Genomic DNA, 16,633 nt, shown 5'->3' on the forward strand with positions numbered 1-16,633 from the left:
TATGCCTATTGAGAAACCATCCATATATCGTAGTCCAATCTTGCAAGAATACATAAATTAATTCATGGATTTAACATTTAATCCATATCATAGAAAACCATATATCATTAATCCATCTCACTAAATTCAATAAAATAAGCATAACTAATCAATTAACAAACTTTACAAAACAAAGCCGGAAGAAGGGAAAAACAAAAAGGGACTCGGGACGTTAACTTCACGTTAGTTGGGTTAGGATTTTTTGTTTTCCTTTATGAATTAGTAGTAAATTGAATTTTTACTTTTAGAATGATCTGTCAATTTTTAAATTTTTTAAATTAAATTTTAATGAGATAACATTTGAATGATAAAAGTTAAGCAGATCATGATATAGAGAACCAAAGCAGAGGATTTGGACCGATCCCTCGGGTTGTCTTTACATCAAACAGAGGGGGCCTACATGGTGTAAGGTTGGGGCATGCCATTTTTGGGATATTTGTGGACAAGGACAAGTCACAAGTGAAACATTGCGTGTGCAAACAAATAAAAAATTTAATTACAACTCATTTAAAAAAAAAAACAAATTAATTATAAAATAATAATTGTTGTGATCTAGTGTAGTGTAGTGTGGTGTGGTGTGATGGGGTGATGTGACATTGAATGGTGGATGAGGTTGTTGTCGATAAACACTTTGTTGATGTTAAATAAATAAATCATTCATTTAGAGAAATTGAATGGGAGCCCTTCTGTACAGATAAAGGAAAATAAATCAGAATTTAGTTAAAAGTTGAAAAATTAAAAGAAGAAATTGACAATTTCTCTTATTTTGCAACTTAAGAGTGAAATTTATTAAATAATGCGTGAAAAAAATTGTAAAATTGGGGCATCAAATACTTGAGTTAATTTCTACCAAAATAGGCGTTATTTTACAATTTTTATAATGTCATTTACAAAATTATATAATTTACAAAATTCGACATACATAAATTTAAACACTAAAAGTTTCAATTATCAAAAATTAAAATGATGAAAATCTAAATTTCGTTATTTTAAAATGTTATGTTATTTTTAATTCATTCATCCAAACAGAGAGAAAGGAAGCGAATGCTGTAAATGCCAACTTGGGCTGTAACGAGAACCACTGTCGTTTGGACTCTTCATGGCCTAGGAAGGTTCAGTCCAAAGCTTTTTCCTGTTTGTTTTTTCTGTTCGTTTCGCTTTCGGCCCGGTTCTTAACAAAGAAATAAAAGAAAAAGAGAGTGTAAATGTATTATTCATGTACATGTATGTACGCATCGAAATATAATGTTGGATGATGCTTTTCGCATCCAAAACATGTTCAATTCGTAAGGTTTGATTGTTATGTTTCTGTCGAAAGTATGGCATAAAGAGAAATATAAACAAGACATGCACCGATTAAAAACAAGATAGGTACCAATGGAGGGAGGGGCCAATAGCTGAGCTACGAATTGAATCCCAGGAAAAGGAGCCTAACATTGTCCCATCGACACGCACAATGCAACGTGGCCATGCAAGTTGACACGTGCACACACTATAAATACGTGTCAAGCCTCAACGCACGGCCTTTGCAAATGATCAATGTACAAATTTCGTACCTCCAAATTGTTTGTGATCTTCAGAAACTGACGACCAAGAAAGAAACCACCAAGATATTGAAGGAACAGAAAAAAATGATGAATTTTGTGGCGGTCTTCCTGGTTGTGAGCTCGCTGGCCAGCGCTGGAATGTGGTCTCCGAGCCCACAAAATGATAATCAGAACCAGGAGAAGAAGCAAGGAGATCATCAGAGGGAGGTTATAGTGAAAAATGGGCACAGGGTTGTAGTCGTGGAGTATGACGAGCATGGCCATCCCATCACCAAAATCTCAATCTCATCGGAACAAGACCGTCAAGCCGACAAGGATTCTTCCATGTCCGACAATGACGTGTCGTCGCCCTCTATGGTCTCGAGGGCATTCGACAAAGCTATGGACAACATGAAGGAAGCGACCTCTGCTCTCCCCAACATCGGCCAAGAGGGTCACAGCCCGAAAGAGCTTATATGCGACGCGTATGGAAAATGTAAGCACAAGATTGCAAGGGATCTCGAGATGAAGAAGAAGATTGTGAAGGGGACCGTGCACGGGGCGAAGGAGACGGCACATAAGGTCGGCGAGGCGGTGGAAAGTGCGTACGAGAAGTCGGGCGAGGCGGTGGGGAATGTATACGAAAAGGCGAAAGAAACGGTGTCCGATAAAGCTCATGAGGTTGAGGAAACTGCCAAGGACTCGGTGGGAAAAGCGAAGGGCGCCGCTAAAACGGCCAGGGAAATGGGAGAGACCTTGGCCTCGGATATAAAGAGCAACGCGTCGAACCTGTGCGAAGACTTGGCAAGCAAAGCTCAAGAGGCCAAAGAGACTGCAGAGCATGCTGCTGAGAAAATCAAGACTGGAGCAGAGGAGCTCGAGAGTGGGACCCAGAAGAGGTTTCATGAACCGGGTCGCAAAGGGAGAGAGATTTGGTACGGTGCCCTGCGGTCTACGGGATTGAGTGATGCTTTGGACGCTTTGATGTCTGTGGCTAATTTGTTTGGGTTGGCCACTGCTTATGGGACGTGCATGTGGATTACGTTCGTTTCAAGCCACGTGTTGTTGGGAAATTTGGCACCGCAGCAGTTTGGGATGGTCCAGAGCAAGATTTACAGGGTTTATTTCAGGGCCATGGCTTCTAGTGTTGGGATGGCGTTGTTGGGACATCTTTGGAGGCAGGGAAATAAAAAGTTCACAGGGAATATGTTGCAGTTGCAGAACTTTAATCTTATGGCTGCCCTGTTGATGATTTTTGCCAATATGTTATACTTAGAGCCTCGATCCACCAAGGTAGCTTTTTTATTATTTTTTATCTTGTATATTTTGCGGCTTTCGTATCCTGCTTACGATTCACTTGTTTCTACGATCGATCCCCTTCACAAGCATGATTATTAATTGTGTGGTTTGTTTATTGTGGTCTGTCGGCCCTAGAGACAACTCTCTTGTCTGTCTAAAGTGGGACAAAAGTTGTGCATTGCAATTTGTGTTGGCCATGTAATCTATGGAAAAGAAAGATGAGACTATGCCATGATGACCTAGAAACCTCTCAATGTCATTTAAGACAAAGGTCTCACCAAAAGAAAAAGATAATTTAAGTCAAAGGACCCTGTATTTGTTTATCTGTACCTCATCTCAGATGAAGCAGAATTTGGGGACTCCCATAATTCAATGAAACACTACATTCTGATGTCTTGTTCAGAATATTTGTCTACAAATTCCTTTCCATGAAACAGTGGTACATTACTACGACTCCGATAGGTATTCAAGGCTTTGATGCAGCAGGAAAAGTGAAATTGGTTTGGTTTCGCATTCACCGTGTCTTTCTTTGTTTTTTGTTCTCTTATTTCAAAGCATGTGTGGTGCAGGTGATGTTTGAGAGAATGAAGATGGAGAAGGAAGAAGGAAGAGAAAGAGTACATGTTGGTACCAGAGTCAGCAGCGAGGCTGAGCAGCAACGAAATACCGCCGAAGTCGAACCCACAACCCCGGTTGCCTCACAAGTCACTGAAAGAAGGGAGCAAGAGGTAGCTCAGGCTGATACTGATAGGCTCGACGAGATGCGCGAGAGGCTTAAGAAGCTAAACTCATATTCGTCGTTGCTTAACGTCATGTCGCTAATGTCTCTGAGCTGGCATCTCGTGTACCTCGCCCAGCGCCTGCACAGTTAGTGCTGCTGATATCTATTGCGGCGTATTTCTTTACTTGATGAGGATGATGCTTGTTTTGATCATGTTTTATTTGTATTCCTTTTGATGCTTTATAACTGTTGGCACTGTGACACACATGGATTCCTATATGTGTATATTATGTACCGATAATGCTACGCTCTGCTTGCTTTTGTTTTTGGGATTTTATCTTTGACAAGTAACAACTATCTTCATCCAAAACACACCACTCTGCCATGAGCATCATTGATAAATAAAGAAAAACTGCATTTGGTCAGGTCAACAGAAAGAGAAAAGTACATTTTGGGACAGTACAGGTAAATAAGAACACCTGTATCACCAGCACTGCCTCTCTCCACACAACACAACTTTTATTTTTTAAGAGCTTTTATTACTACTTCCCTCTAAAGACACTAAATTAGCCTTGATCCCCCATCTCATCAGAATTAATTTCAGCATCAACTTTACCGGGCTCAAGACCTTCCATGAACTCAATCCTATTAGTAATGAAACTAATTTTTTTAGCCAATTGATCTTCTAGTGTTAACAAACTTCCGAGACGACTAGAATCAGGCAAATTTTTACCTTCCAGATATTCAATCAAAAGTAGCTCAGCATCAAGTGCTTGATTTTTAAATCTGGCTCTTTCCAATTGTCCATTCAGCCTGGATATATTTTTCTTCAGAAAGGCTTTTTGATCCATCATAAATTGTCCTCGTCTTTGTTCGGGTAATTTCTTAAAATTTTCCAGCACATAAAACGCTTCTTGTGGAGAAGGCCACGCATCCATCTTGGAATCAGAAGGATCATAGACCACAGCACAGGCAATAATCCCACATAAGGTTGTTATCTCAGTCAGCTTTCTGAACAGACTTGCCTTTCTCTTCTTGAAGGTGACTCTCCTGTTTGGTTCATGAGAAATTAATTCATGCTTAATTTTATTTTTGCCCATGGTTGAGAATACAAAGAAGTAACGGGGATGCTTTCAGAACTTGCGTTTGAGAAGGATATAAAGGGAGATAATCCAATGCTGCAAAAAATCAACCATACTACTGCTCTTAATTTTCACATCTTCATGGATATAGATATTTCATATAATTGGTAAGAAAAAGAACAAGTATGGTATATAATTAAACAGGATTACTTTTTTAAAAAAAAATTCAACATTTAATTTTTCAAACGAATTCAGTTGAACAATGAAATTTGTATTTTATTCATGAAGGGTAAAATTTCTCTACACAACCTTGTAAAAGGATATTTAACTTACTACTAGGATTATTTGCTCAACCTTGTTTACTGTTAGAATACACACTACTCACACTAGCGGCAGGGAGAAATCTACATTTGATCCCATTCTTGTACATTGCTCCTGTAAAACCAGAATAAGCATTGTGTTATTAGATTAAAGTGGTGACAAGAAAGGATTCGGAAGAAGCATTTAGATTGCCCCTTTAGCCAGGAGCTTGAAACTAAACATTTTGGAAATTTTCAAATTCTTGGGACTGCAGATTCCAGATCTGACAAAGGCATTTTCATCTATCAGAACAAGTACATTCTCGATATTTGAGAAGAGGCTGAGTAGTCTGGTATTTTATGTTTCAAACCAGCAAACTCTCCCATTGAAGCAAATCGTCAGTACTTGAACTGGTAGAGGTAGTCAACTGGATCAAAGTCTTGTGGGAAGTTTGATATGTGTCTCTCAGACATAACCAAACATAGCGTATGTGGTAAGAATTGCTAGAGAATTCATGCATGACCGATGTGCTCTCCACCTAGAGGTTGTTTAGTGCTCTCCACCTAGAGGTTGTTTAGTACCCTGAGAAACCTGAATCCTGCTCCAGGCAAAGGAATACACTTTCCTAGCCATAGTTACTTGAAGTTGTACTCCAAATGTCAATGAATGACTTGGTATTTTCTTGCGACAGACCAATTAGGCTATATATAATAATATGGTTTCTATTATTGTTCCTAATAACCTAGTTCAACAAGAATGAATAAACACACTGAGATTGACAGAGATTTCCTCAAGAAGTTAAATAAAGGATTGAATCACATGCCTTTTGTAAAATCAAAGAAATAGTCGCATACCTCACATGAGCACGACTGTACAAGAAGGTTACAAGCTAAAGTGTTTAAGGATCAATCTCAACAAGCATCTCCATCATATGTAAAGTGTTGTAGGGAGGTAACAAACCAGGGGCTTTAGAAAGTTTCCAAAGATCTACTGAAGTTAACCACCTGAATGTTACTTTTCTAAAATATTCAAGGAACAAACGACTGTGAATATGTCCAACTGTTGTTATAAAGAGTTCGGACCCTCCTTTTCACCATCTTAATCTCATAGGAGTAAAAGTTACCTGACATAGATGAGACAGTTCCAAGGTGTACCAAGAAGTCCACCAATTGCATTTCTACCTAGCATTCCCAATCATAAATGAAAGGGCTGGAAGAGGAAACAAGATAAGAGGTTTTAACAGATAAAGTAAACAATGCAAAGAAAACATTTCCTACACAGACTAAGAACTTGCTAATATGTTCAAACAAACATTAAAAGGCAACTCAGAACTTTTCAGTGGAACCATTTTATATCAAAACAAAGTGAGCAAAGGCAAAAACCCTTTCTCGCATATTCCATTTTATTAAAAATAAAAGACAATCATTGAGGTCAATAAATTATAAATATACCTGACTCCTTTGACATACTTGATCATCCGGCGTACAGATAAGTCCAAACTGGTGTACAGATGAAGCAAAACTGGTTTTTCATAGCAGACTCTTTTTAGCTTCCTATTTAATTCTATCTCATGTACCATCTTCCAAAGAGGATCCAGCTATTCTAATTCTTTTGACTGAAGGACTCTTGTACTTCCTATTAAATATGTAGAGAAAAGATTTATCTCCAGAATCCAGATGACCACAAGAGAGCATTTATCCAAGAATTTAATCTCAATACATTCTGAATGCGGCTACCAGTAATCTCTACAAGAACAAGCACCATCTCTGAAATGATGAAAACGAATTGGATCTCTTAGGATTATTTCTCTTTTTTCCACCTCTGAGAAGAGCTTCATTGTTGTATGGCAATCAGAGCAGACTCTCAAGTTCTTCATCACCCTCACTGGAGCTGATTGTGGCAAGCTGATTATTCCAAAAGTTACAGCTAACTTTTCACTGTGGTAGTGTACCACTTTTCTGTCCTTGATTTCAGGTCCAGAAGTAATCATACAACCTATTTTCTTTATCTTACCCAACATTTCTTCCAACCGAGCATAAATTAATTGGATCATTTGGTGAGATTGATCACCACTAACAAAAGAATGAACTTTGTTTCCTACCTCTATCCAACTTAGACCAGGTTCCTTCTTAACTCCTCGATCTGTCATCAACTCCCTGATCTTTTTGGCTGGTAACTCTATGCCAGCATCATTGTAAATGTTGTACAGAAGAACATAAGATGCAGCAGCCTGAGGTTCAAGATTAATTAGTTTCTCTGCAACACGTTTTGCAGCAACAGTGTCCTTATAAACCCTGCAAGCACTCAACAAGGCTCGCCACATAACTGGATTGTCCTCAAAACCTGAGTTGAAAATGAAATTTTCAGCATCCACTAGCCTTCCAGCACGACCCAGGAGATCAACAGCGCAGGCACAGTGCTGTACATTGGTTGTCATGCCATAACCATTCTTCATGATTTCAAAATATCTGCATTAACAAGAACCTTTTTATTCCTACTGAACTAAACAAGGTAAAAATCAGGATATTAACTCACTCTGGTTGAGAGGATTTAAAGTGCATTCACAAGAGTGTCATTTTTACAAACCAAGTATTGGGTTGTAAATCAAAAGACCTGATGTGATGATCTAGAAACAACTAAATAGATTTCAAATAATGCATATAACTCTGGTAAAAGGACTCCCATTGAATCCTAAATTAATTCCTAGCAGTTCAAGACTTCAAAACGGTACATTTTTCAAAAAGCTCCACCAATTCTCTCCATCATTAATTCTAGATGAATCACCTTGTGCTATTGTTAATTTCAATCCCCTGCAACTTATCACCTATTAGCTTCCCAACCAAGTCCAAATTCAGGTCTCTTACCTACTGAATATAAACCATCACCAAGTTCTGAACATAAAACACAGTTTCCTCCTCCGAAAAGCAACAAGCAAAATACAAAGTTTGTTTCACTTTCAAAAAAATAATATAAAGAATGAAAAACAAGAAAAGTGGGATAGTAAAATGGAGGGAAATTTTTATTTGTTTGTATTTGGTTTCTTAATGAAAATGAAGGGAAGTTTTAAATGTATATATATTTTGTATCATATTGCACATATTTTGTGCAGAAAGTTTGAGGGAAAAACGGAGTTATTTTATCTCATTTCCTTATCTTTTCCAATCTTATTTCAGACCGAACAACAGAAAGCAAAGGAATTTAACTTTTAATCTATATCCTACCGTAAACCTTCTTCTACAAGCCCTCCATGACTGCATGCTGTCAGAACTCCAAGAAACGTGATGTGGTTGGGTGCAATTCCACAATTCTTCATCAACTCAAAAAGTTCCAAGGCTTCCCTTGCACATCCATGTTGCGCTTTGCTACAGATCATTACGGACCAGGACACCACATCAGGATTCTCTGTCTCTGTAAAGGTCAAATTAGCAGAATCAATGTCTCCAGATTTTGCATACATGCAAATCTGTGAATTTTGAACAATAGTGAATTTCCCGACACCAGCTTTTACAGCATATCCTTGGATCTGCTCTCCAGACCGTGCGGCAGCCAAATTAGCACATGCACCCAGCATGCTCGATATTATGAATTCATCAGGCTTCTTTCCGGATGCCAAGAATTTATAGAATAAATCAAATGCACTTTCAGTTTCCCCATTTTGAATATAACCTGCAACCATGGATGTCCATGAGACAATATCTAGCCTAGGAGTTAAGTTAAAACATTTCAAAGCATCCTCAAATAAACCCAATGAAGAGTAGAAATCGATAAGTCCACTTCCAATGAATTCATCTCCCTGCAGGTTGTACTTGCAGACTTGAGTGTGAACTTGCTTCCCGTACTCAAAAGCTTCAACCGACTTACAAGCTCTAAGTATTATTGAGAAAGTAAATGTTGAGGGCTTAACTCCTAGCCTTTGCATCTGAGAAAGAAGATTGAACACTTCATTTGCGTGCTCATAAGAAAAAGTATCTATTTGGAGGAACCCAGCAATCATGGCATTATACATTACAACATTACGGTAAGGCATGACTTTGAATATTTGAATCGCATCACCTAAATCACCGGTCTTTGCATACATATCAAGCAATGCTGTGCCTACAACGACATCCAAGTCCAACCCCAGTTTGACCGTGTAGCCATGAAGTAATTTCCCAAATAGTTCTGAATTATCAAAAATTTTGCAGCATGCCTTAAGGGCACTTCCCAGTGTATATGTATTCAAGCTGAAACCACATTGATGCATTTTCACCAGAGTTCTCAATGTTTCCTCGTTAGCACCAATTCGAGCATAACTAGAAATCAAGGAATTCCATGAGACATCATCCAAGTTATCAGAATTCTCAAACAAAATCCTGGCATGATCAAGCCGGCCGCACTTTGAGTACATATCCATAAGAGAATTGGTCAAAACAACATCTGAGCTCGACCCACTAAGGACTATTAAGCCATGAACCAGCTTACCTAGCTCAATGTCACAAGTTTGACCGCACACACACAAAGCACCCGCATAGGTAAACTTATCAAGTTTCAAACCAGCCATTCTTGCCTCATTAAACACACCCATTGCCTTATCAAACAAACCCACCTGGGTATATCCAGAAATCAAGGAGTTGTATGAAATGACATTACGCTTCGGCATTTTATCAAACAAATTGCATGCACTATCCAATTCTCCACACTTGCAGAACATATTAAGAAGATTGTTCAACAAAAACAGGCAGGGCTTAAAACAAGTTTTTACCATGTGGGCGTGAGCAAGCTTGGCGTGGACTAAAGACCCAGTTTTGGTAGAGTGCTGGATCAATTTTGTATAGGTAACATTATCCAGAGAATAGTTTGGATGGCAATGTTGAGAACTTTGCTGTGAAAGTGGTGTGGTTTGAGGCAACATGGGATGAGAATTATTGGGTTGTCCAAATGTAACGAGAGGCTCAGAAAATTCAATGGCGTTGAAGAGGACGTTAAAGTTTTGGGGCTTTGTTTTCTGGAGCAACATGTTTCTTTCTTCTATGCATTGAAGTTGTGTGTTCATCCCTGCGGATCCCGAGCCTCTGCATTTAGGCTCCGTGCATTTACCCGCATTTCGGTTAATCTAAGCCACTCAAACGATCTCACCACTTTGGCACCTAAGAGCAAATTACAAACTCAAAAATGATTGCACTGAGCCAGATGGGCATTGAAGTTCTTGTATGGAAGACATGTTTATGATGCCTTGTATCACTTCAGGGAATACTCAGCCTTTTGCAAGGACTGTAATTGCACATATGCTTCCACAACATTTTTCCTGCATGAAAAAGGAGGAAAAAAAGTTAGTAACTTGAGATGTTGGGAGAACATCTGTACTTGCATCTAAGACGAGCATGATCGATGATAATTTAGAAACCATTATCAATTATCAATTATCAATTAAACTTAGGCACATCTTATGTATAGTATCATTTCATATATCCAAATTAAAAGGAAGCTAAACAACTGATCCTCTAAATCAAGGGAAAGAATCAACTTAATCAATCAGAGGAGTGCATGTAGATGACCATAAAATTGCGCCTTGTACATGTGAAATATGTATTTACTTTATATGTTTGTATATTAGCCCTCTATGTTTTGCAACTTATATAAGCAGCTATGCTTCCAATTAGTCAGTGGTCAAGATATACAGCTAAAAAAGAAAATAAAGATTTGCAAATAGATACAAGAAAATCATTACTATCCATCTGAGCAACAAATCTTAAAAAGATTATATTCTTACAATGATCAATGATGATGGTGATACCGATAAACATACAGGAAACATAACCCTCCCTCCCTTGTTTCAACTTTCAAGCACTATTTCTACTTTCATTTGCTGATCCAGGCATCAGCTTTCTCAGCATAGTCAAAGAAAAGACTGGATAAGTTAATTATTGACCCAAAAAAGACAGAATCAGTTATTTAATATTTTTGAATTCCTTATGTCCAAAACAAGAATCCTAGCAAACAAATATATACATAGCCCTCATCACTGACACTGCTCTCCACCATAGTCAAAGAAAGAGAGAAATTCTTTTAAATGCATACCTTTTGAGCTAGACATTTTATCAAACATGTTCTGAGCAGAAACAAATTGTGAGACATTAAAACTATAAAACCACCAAATATTATGTCCGTTTAAATCGTACATTGGCGACGAACTTCGCCACAAGTCTGTTGCAAGACAACCATGAGACTAAATTGGATTAAAGAACCGCAAAGAATTCCCAAACCATGAAGAAACACGCTTCCAAACCAGGAAGAAAGAAGTAAATAAACACGTTCACGACAGAAGGAGGAATCACGTTAAAACTAACCTCAATGCTGTTGCAACACAACCAGCCGACTAAGTTAGATGATTGCACCACACGGAACTCTCCCAAACAAAGAGTTTAAGAAAAAGAAAGAAAGAAGCACGCTCGCTCGCGGGAGAGAGAAGAAAAACACGCTCTAACGTGTTTAAATTTTGGGAGAAAAGTCACTTTAGTCTTTGTAGCACTTCAACTACTTTTGACCAGTAGTTTCAATTCTGTTAATGTTGCCATTATAATTTCGTATTTGTAGTAATTCAAGGATATATTAGTATTTGACCAAAAAAAGGATATGTTAGTATTCTTGTCAATTTCTTTAGCGATGCAAGTGACAATTTCGTCAACTCAAAACCCTTGAGCGTAAAAACTTGTCTGAAATTCTCCCTATTTCATATTAGGGCTCGAAATTCAACTACTAATCCCAATTTTTGAAGAACTCTAAACCCAAATGACCAATTTCAAGCCCTAATATGAAATTATGGGAGTTTCAAACGAGCTTTTATGCTCAAGGATTTTTAGTTGACGAAATTTTCCCTTGCACTGTCAAAGAAATTGACAGGAATACTAACTTGTTCTTGAAATGCTACAAGTACGAAACTACATGGTCAAAAGTGGTTGAAGTGTCAAACTATATGAACCAAAAGTGACTTTTAGTCTAAATTTTGGGAAGTAAAAAATAAATAAAATATGACTTGTCTTGTGTTAAGTGATTAGATCTAGGGTCTCAAATTAACCAAAATGAGAGTAAATGCACGGAGCTCGTATGCAGAGGCTCGGGATTCTTCAATATTCTAACTCATTGTTTTATTTTTAAGATTCGGAGCCTCTATTTAGTATTCACGCATTTATCCGCATTTCACTTCATTTTAGTGGTTGTAATAATCAAACAACTTATAATATGATACCTCAACGACCATAACATTAGTTTAGTTTTAATAGTCTAGTAGTCCAATTTTACCCATCTAATAAAATTAAGAAAAAACCAAACCCGGCCCTGGCGGAAGAAGGGAGGTCTTTGGGACCTCGAGAAGGTTTTGTGTAGGTTCCAAGAGGTTGGGATGGGTTTGCGTAGGTTCCTCAACCTTATTTGGAGATGTTGTTTTGGTACTGTTGCAAATGTAGCTCTAATTGCTGAGTCGTTTTGGTGGGTGATTTGGGGTTTTGATATTTTCATGAATTGGTTAATTAAATTGGATCCTCAACAAACTTTTTCTTGTCAAATTTCTTCCTAGATTTTGATTGCTTTTATGAATTGGGTGCTGATTTGGTTATTATGTGTTTCTTGTCAAATAAATAACCTTATTCAAGTTTTTTTTTTTTTTTTTTTTTAATACCGAAGTTAGGATGAGGAATTTCTCACACGCATAAACACTACAAATGTGCTATAAGTGTACGAACATGACACCACTAATTTGCAAGTTAAGATAATTTTCTACTAAACTACATCTCATTGGCATATTGAAAATGAATAAAAACATAAATATACGGATTAAATAATATAGTTATTTTTTTTTGTTAGAATAATATGATAATTTTGAAACACTAAAAATTCCAATAACCGATGATTCTTGGTGATACTCTAGAATATTTTATTTGAATAATAAACCACCAAATGAATAAAAGCATAAATTTAAGATTAAATAATAAGGCTAATTTTGAACCACTAAAATTCCAACATGCCCAAAGAATATCTTATTCCAATAAATAAATAAAACCATTTTCCCTTTTTCTTATGATCATGATTATATGTCCCAATCTCAGTGTAAAGATATCCCCAAAATAAAAACGAAATGAAAACAAGAAAAACAAAAGCAAAAAGGAAGAAGAAATCCTTGTATTATTATTGATGGTCAGAATCAGCCAATCACTGTCAACGTCACAATTGCGATCGTCGTTTTGGTGTACAGCCTGAGCCTGTGCCCTCGTGCTTCACCGAACTTTCACGGAGTTGAATTTCCGTTCCACCTACTCTGCGTGTAGAGTATTTCAAAACCTCACCAGAGAAGAGAAGCCAAACACAAATCAACCAAAAGCCATGGAAGAAGACACAATAGTCCTCTACGCAGCTCCAGGAATGGGGCACATAATCTCCATGGTTGAGCTAGGCAAGCTCATTCTCAATCGCTACCCCGAAAAATTCTCCATCACTATTCTCTACACCTGCGGTAGCTTTGTGGATACTCCAAGCATCCCCGCCTACATCCGCCGTATCTCCCTAGCCCATCCTTCCATGTCCTTCCGCCAATTCCCTCGCGTTCAAAATGAAAATACATCATTAATTGGCCGCAGCGGCGCTGCCATAATGTTCGATTTCATCCGCCGGAATGATCCTCATGTCCGCCTCGCCCTCCAAGAGATCTCCAAATCTTCCGCCATTCGCGCTTTTATCATCGACATCTTCTGCTCCTCGGCGCTGCCAATGGCGAAGGAACTTGGCATTCCCACCTACTATTTTTACACTTCTGACGCTGCAACTCTTGCGGCTTTTCTGTATTTCCCGACAATTGGGGAACAAACCACCAAGAGCTTGAAGGATCTAACCGAGACTGTTTTCGAGTTTCCCGGGTTTAAGTCTCCGATCAAGGCCTCCCACATGCCTGAGCCAATGCTTGACCGAGACGACCCTGCGTATTGGGACATGCTCTACTTTTGCTCACACCTTCCCAAATCTAATGGGATCATAGCCAACACGTTCGAAGAGCTGGAGCCTCCTGCAGTCCTCAAAGCCATTGCTGGAGGTCTCTGTGTTCCTGATGCTCCCACTCCTCCCGTCTTCTACATTGGGCCATTGATTGCTGAAGAAAAACAATCTGGTGATGCCGCTGAGGGGGAAGTTTGTTTGTCATGGCTTGATAAACAGCCAAGTCGAAGCGTGGTGTTCCTCTGTTTTGGAAGCAGGGGATCATTCTCAGGGGCTCAATTGAAGGAGATGGCAAATGGGTTGGAGAAGAGTGGGCAGAGGTTTTTGTGGGTGGTGAAGAAGCCTCCCCTTGATGAGAAAACCAAGCAGGTCCATGGAGTTCATGACTTTGATTTGGAGGGTTTGTTGCCAGAAGGGTTCTTGGAGAGGACCAAAGATAGGGGTTTGGTGGTGAAGTCATGGGCTCCGCAGGTGGCGGTGTTGAAGAAGGAATCGGTGGGCGGGTTTGTGACGCATTGTGGCTGGAACTCGGTTCTTGAAGCGGTGATCGCCGGCGTGCCGATGGTGGCGTGGCCGCTCTATGCAGAGCAGCACATGAATAGGAGTGTTTTGGTGAAGGAAATGGAGTTGGCGATTGCTGTGGAGCAGAGAGAGGAAGATGGGTTTGTATTTGGGGATGAATTGGAGCGAAGGGTTAGGGAGCTGATGGAGTCGGAAAAAGGGAGAGAGCTTAGAGAAAGGAGCAGGAAAATGGGAGAGATGGCTTTGGCTGCTTGGGGTGAGTCTGGTTCGTCCACTAGAAACTTGGTCAACTTTGTTAATAGCATTACATAAGTTCCGGATTGCATAAGTAAATTACCAAGGGAGCACCTTCTCGTGGTTAACAAATTTTCACTCTGTATATAATCATAATCTGAACCGTCATTTTCATGTATGTAAAATATCAATGAAATTGGAGAGTGTTTAGTTATCCAAATGCATCGAATTTTTTACAGATATCAACTATGCATTTTAATTGTTAACCATGTGAGTATTGTTGGAGTTATCAAATGCATCATTTGTTATGTGTGCTTGTTCCTATAATTTTTTTTTTTTTTTTTTTTAAAAACACCTTAATATGATTTGAACATGTTATGCAACTAACAAGACACTATTTTGCAAGAAAATTGATAATTTGTACCACGCTTTGCAAGGAGCTCTCGATCCCATCCAATATTTGGTTGTGCCAACAAAATGTATGAAAAATATACTGAATAAGTAGTCAACATAAAGGATCACGAGCCTTTATATTTAGTCTTGGTACACATTATTTACATAGATACATTTAGAACATACCTTTTTTGGCCTTATTTTTTTGTTATTGGTTTTGTCTTTCTTCATCCTTCTTCATCCTTTTGAGGGCTCTTTTCATATTTGAGACTTTAAAGAAATGAGTAAAAGGGGGATGAGAGTTTCTGCAGAGTTTATGAATTCTTGCCTTATCAACACAGCTAACAAGGTCCACTCCAGTGCCTTCTTTATTTGGGCGGAATGATTTATATATTACAACTATGGATAACTTACTCAAATGGTCCTCAAATTTATACTTGATTTACATTTTGGTCCTTCAATTAAATTATTCTTTCAAATGGTCCATCAACTCTATATTATTCGCTCCATTGGTCCTACCGTTACATTCTGTCAATATTTCCGTTAAATATGAGGGCAAATTGGTCATTATTTACCCTAAAATTTGGTTAAATCTAACAGAAAATTAGACGGTAGGACCACTGGAGCGAATAATATAGAGTTGATGGACCATTTGAACGAATAATTTTGTTGAGGGACCAAAATGTAAATCATGTATAAGTTTGAGGACCATTTGAGTAATTTACCCTTACAACTATTGTCAGTGTCAAGTAACATTTGAGTCTGGTTGTGGACAACTTGTAACATGATAATTCTCTATCTTCTCGTCATTGTAAATGCAGCAGGCTGGCTTGGCTTATGTGCTCGTCGATTTCGGGGTCAAAGTTAGGAATCAGAGGAGAAGAAGGAATGAGATGATTCCTGATTCGGATAAACTAAAAACTAAAAAAAGGAAGAAAGAAAGTTGTCTCACATTGATTAATTGCTCTCCGAGTAAGCTCCTTATAATTGTGAGTCTACCGCATTAGTTTTCATGAAACTGGATCCTAAACTCGCATTGTGTTGAAGAATACACAAGTCACACATTAGAAATTTAACAAAACAGAAAGTCTTATATAATAAATGGTTTCACTTCTAATAACATCGAGGCCTTTTGTATAAAACTCCACACCTGCTAAACAGGTAGTTATGTTAGGGACAATATTGATGTTACTAGTAGTGGGCCAAGGTCCCCATTGCGTTGGTATTACTAGACATTTATATTTTTAAGTCTTTTTTTCTTTTATATATTTTTTAATACAAACGATAGTCTATTTTAATCTCATCTAAACCACGGAAAGGGGGATTCTAACTTGACTAAGCTATGTTTGAGCCCCTTTTTTTCTTAGTATAAAAAATTATAAGTATATGTGCGTTGTTGATATCTTGATTCTTTATGTTTATTTACAAGAAATGAGAGAAGTCATTAATCGGAAAATATAAAAATTTAGGAATAAGGAATCGAAATTGAAATCGGAATGGGAACTCTCTCAAGTGCTTTTCCTAGATGTACTTGAATTTTAACAAAAATTCCGGCG

The 16,633-nt window shown here is 38.1% G+C and overlaps 4 protein-coding genes across 8 annotated transcripts; 2 read left to right on the forward strand and 2 right to left on the reverse strand.

The window, feature by feature from the left end:
* Positions 1-1,566: 1,566 nt before the first annotated feature.
* Positions 1,567-3,932, forward strand: LOC117615598. Its single transcript, XM_034344705.1, has 2 exons — positions 1,567-2,858; positions 3,434-3,932. The coding sequence occupies exons 1-2, from the start codon at positions 1,572-1,574 to the stop codon at positions 3,734-3,736; spliced, it is 1,590 nt and encodes a 529-aa protein (XP_034200596.1). The 5' UTR covers positions 1,567-1,571; the 3' UTR covers positions 3,737-3,932.
* Positions 3,933-3,971: 39 nt separating this feature from the next.
* Positions 3,972-4,936, reverse strand: LOC117619164 (agamous-like MADS-box protein AGL80). The gene has a single exon (XM_034349045.1). It carries the CDS (start codon positions 4,683-4,685, stop codon positions 4,152-4,154), a length of 534 nt encoding a protein of 177 aa, XP_034204936.1. The 5' UTR covers positions 4,686-4,936; the 3' UTR covers positions 3,972-4,151.
* Positions 4,691-11,355, reverse strand: LOC117619134 (pentatricopeptide repeat-containing protein At3g13880). Of its 5 annotated transcripts, none has more exons than XM_034349025.1 (6): positions 11,294-11,355; positions 8,189-10,251; positions 6,419-7,435; positions 5,822-6,176; positions 5,053-5,102; positions 4,691-4,763 (listed from the first exon to the last, which is right to left on the reverse strand). In XM_034349025.1, exons 2-3 carry the CDS (start codon positions 9,997-9,999, stop codon positions 6,700-6,702), a joined length of 2,547 nt encoding a protein of 848 aa, XP_034204916.1. In that variant the 5' UTR covers positions 10,000-10,251; positions 11,294-11,355; the 3' UTR covers positions 4,691-4,763; positions 5,053-5,102; positions 5,822-6,176; positions 6,419-6,699. The 5 variants fall into 5 exon arrangements, with proteins under 5 accessions (XP_034204916.1, XP_034204903.1, XP_034204909.1 ...); XM_034349033.1 differs by having other exon boundaries at positions 4,736-4,763; positions 5,022-5,102; positions 6,091-6,176; XM_034349012.1 differs by having other exon boundaries at positions 5,053-6,176.
* A 1,760-nt stretch (positions 11,356-13,115) lies between these two features.
* LOC117615538 (UDP-glycosyltransferase 88F5-like) lies at positions 13,116-14,898 on the forward strand. The gene has a single exon (XM_034344638.1). The coding sequence runs from the start codon at positions 13,323-13,325 to the stop codon at positions 14,760-14,762; it is 1,440 nt and encodes a 479-aa protein (XP_034200529.1). The 5' UTR covers positions 13,116-13,322; the 3' UTR covers positions 14,763-14,898.
* The last annotated feature ends 1,735 nt before the right edge of the window (positions 14,899-16,633 follow it).

The sequence above is a fragment of the Prunus dulcis genome, chromosome 1 (assembly GCF_902201215.1).
Source record: "Prunus dulcis chromosome 1, ALMONDv2, whole genome shotgun sequence".
NCBI classification, from domain to species: domain Eukaryota; kingdom Viridiplantae; phylum Streptophyta; class Magnoliopsida; order Rosales; family Rosaceae; genus Prunus; species Prunus dulcis.

Bases quoted from the DNA above. Each gene is read 5' to 3' on its own strand.
- LOC117615598 (XM_034344705.1), top strand. From the start codon at position 1,572: ATGATCAATGTACAAATTTCGTACCTCCAAATTGTTTGTGATCTTCAG. The intron at 2,859-3,433 runs GTAGCTTTTTTA...TGTGTGGTGCAG, and splicing joins TAGAGCCTCGATCCACCAAG to GTGATGTTTGAGAGAATGAA.
- LOC117619164 (XM_034349045.1), bottom strand. From the start codon at position 4,685: ATGGGCAAAAATAAAATTAAGCATGAATTAATTTCTCATGAACCAAAC.
- LOC117619134 (XM_034349025.1), bottom strand. From the start codon at position 9,999: ATGAACACACAACTTCAATGCATAGAAGAAAGAAACATGTTGCTCCAG. The intron at 7,436-8,188 runs GTAGGATATAGA...TTGTTAATGCAG, and splicing joins CTTGTAGAAGAAGGTTTACG to ATATTTTGAAATCATGAAGA.
- LOC117615538 (XM_034344638.1), top strand. From the start codon at position 13,323: ATGGAAGAAGACACAATAGTCCTCTACGCAGCTCCAGGAATGGGGCAC.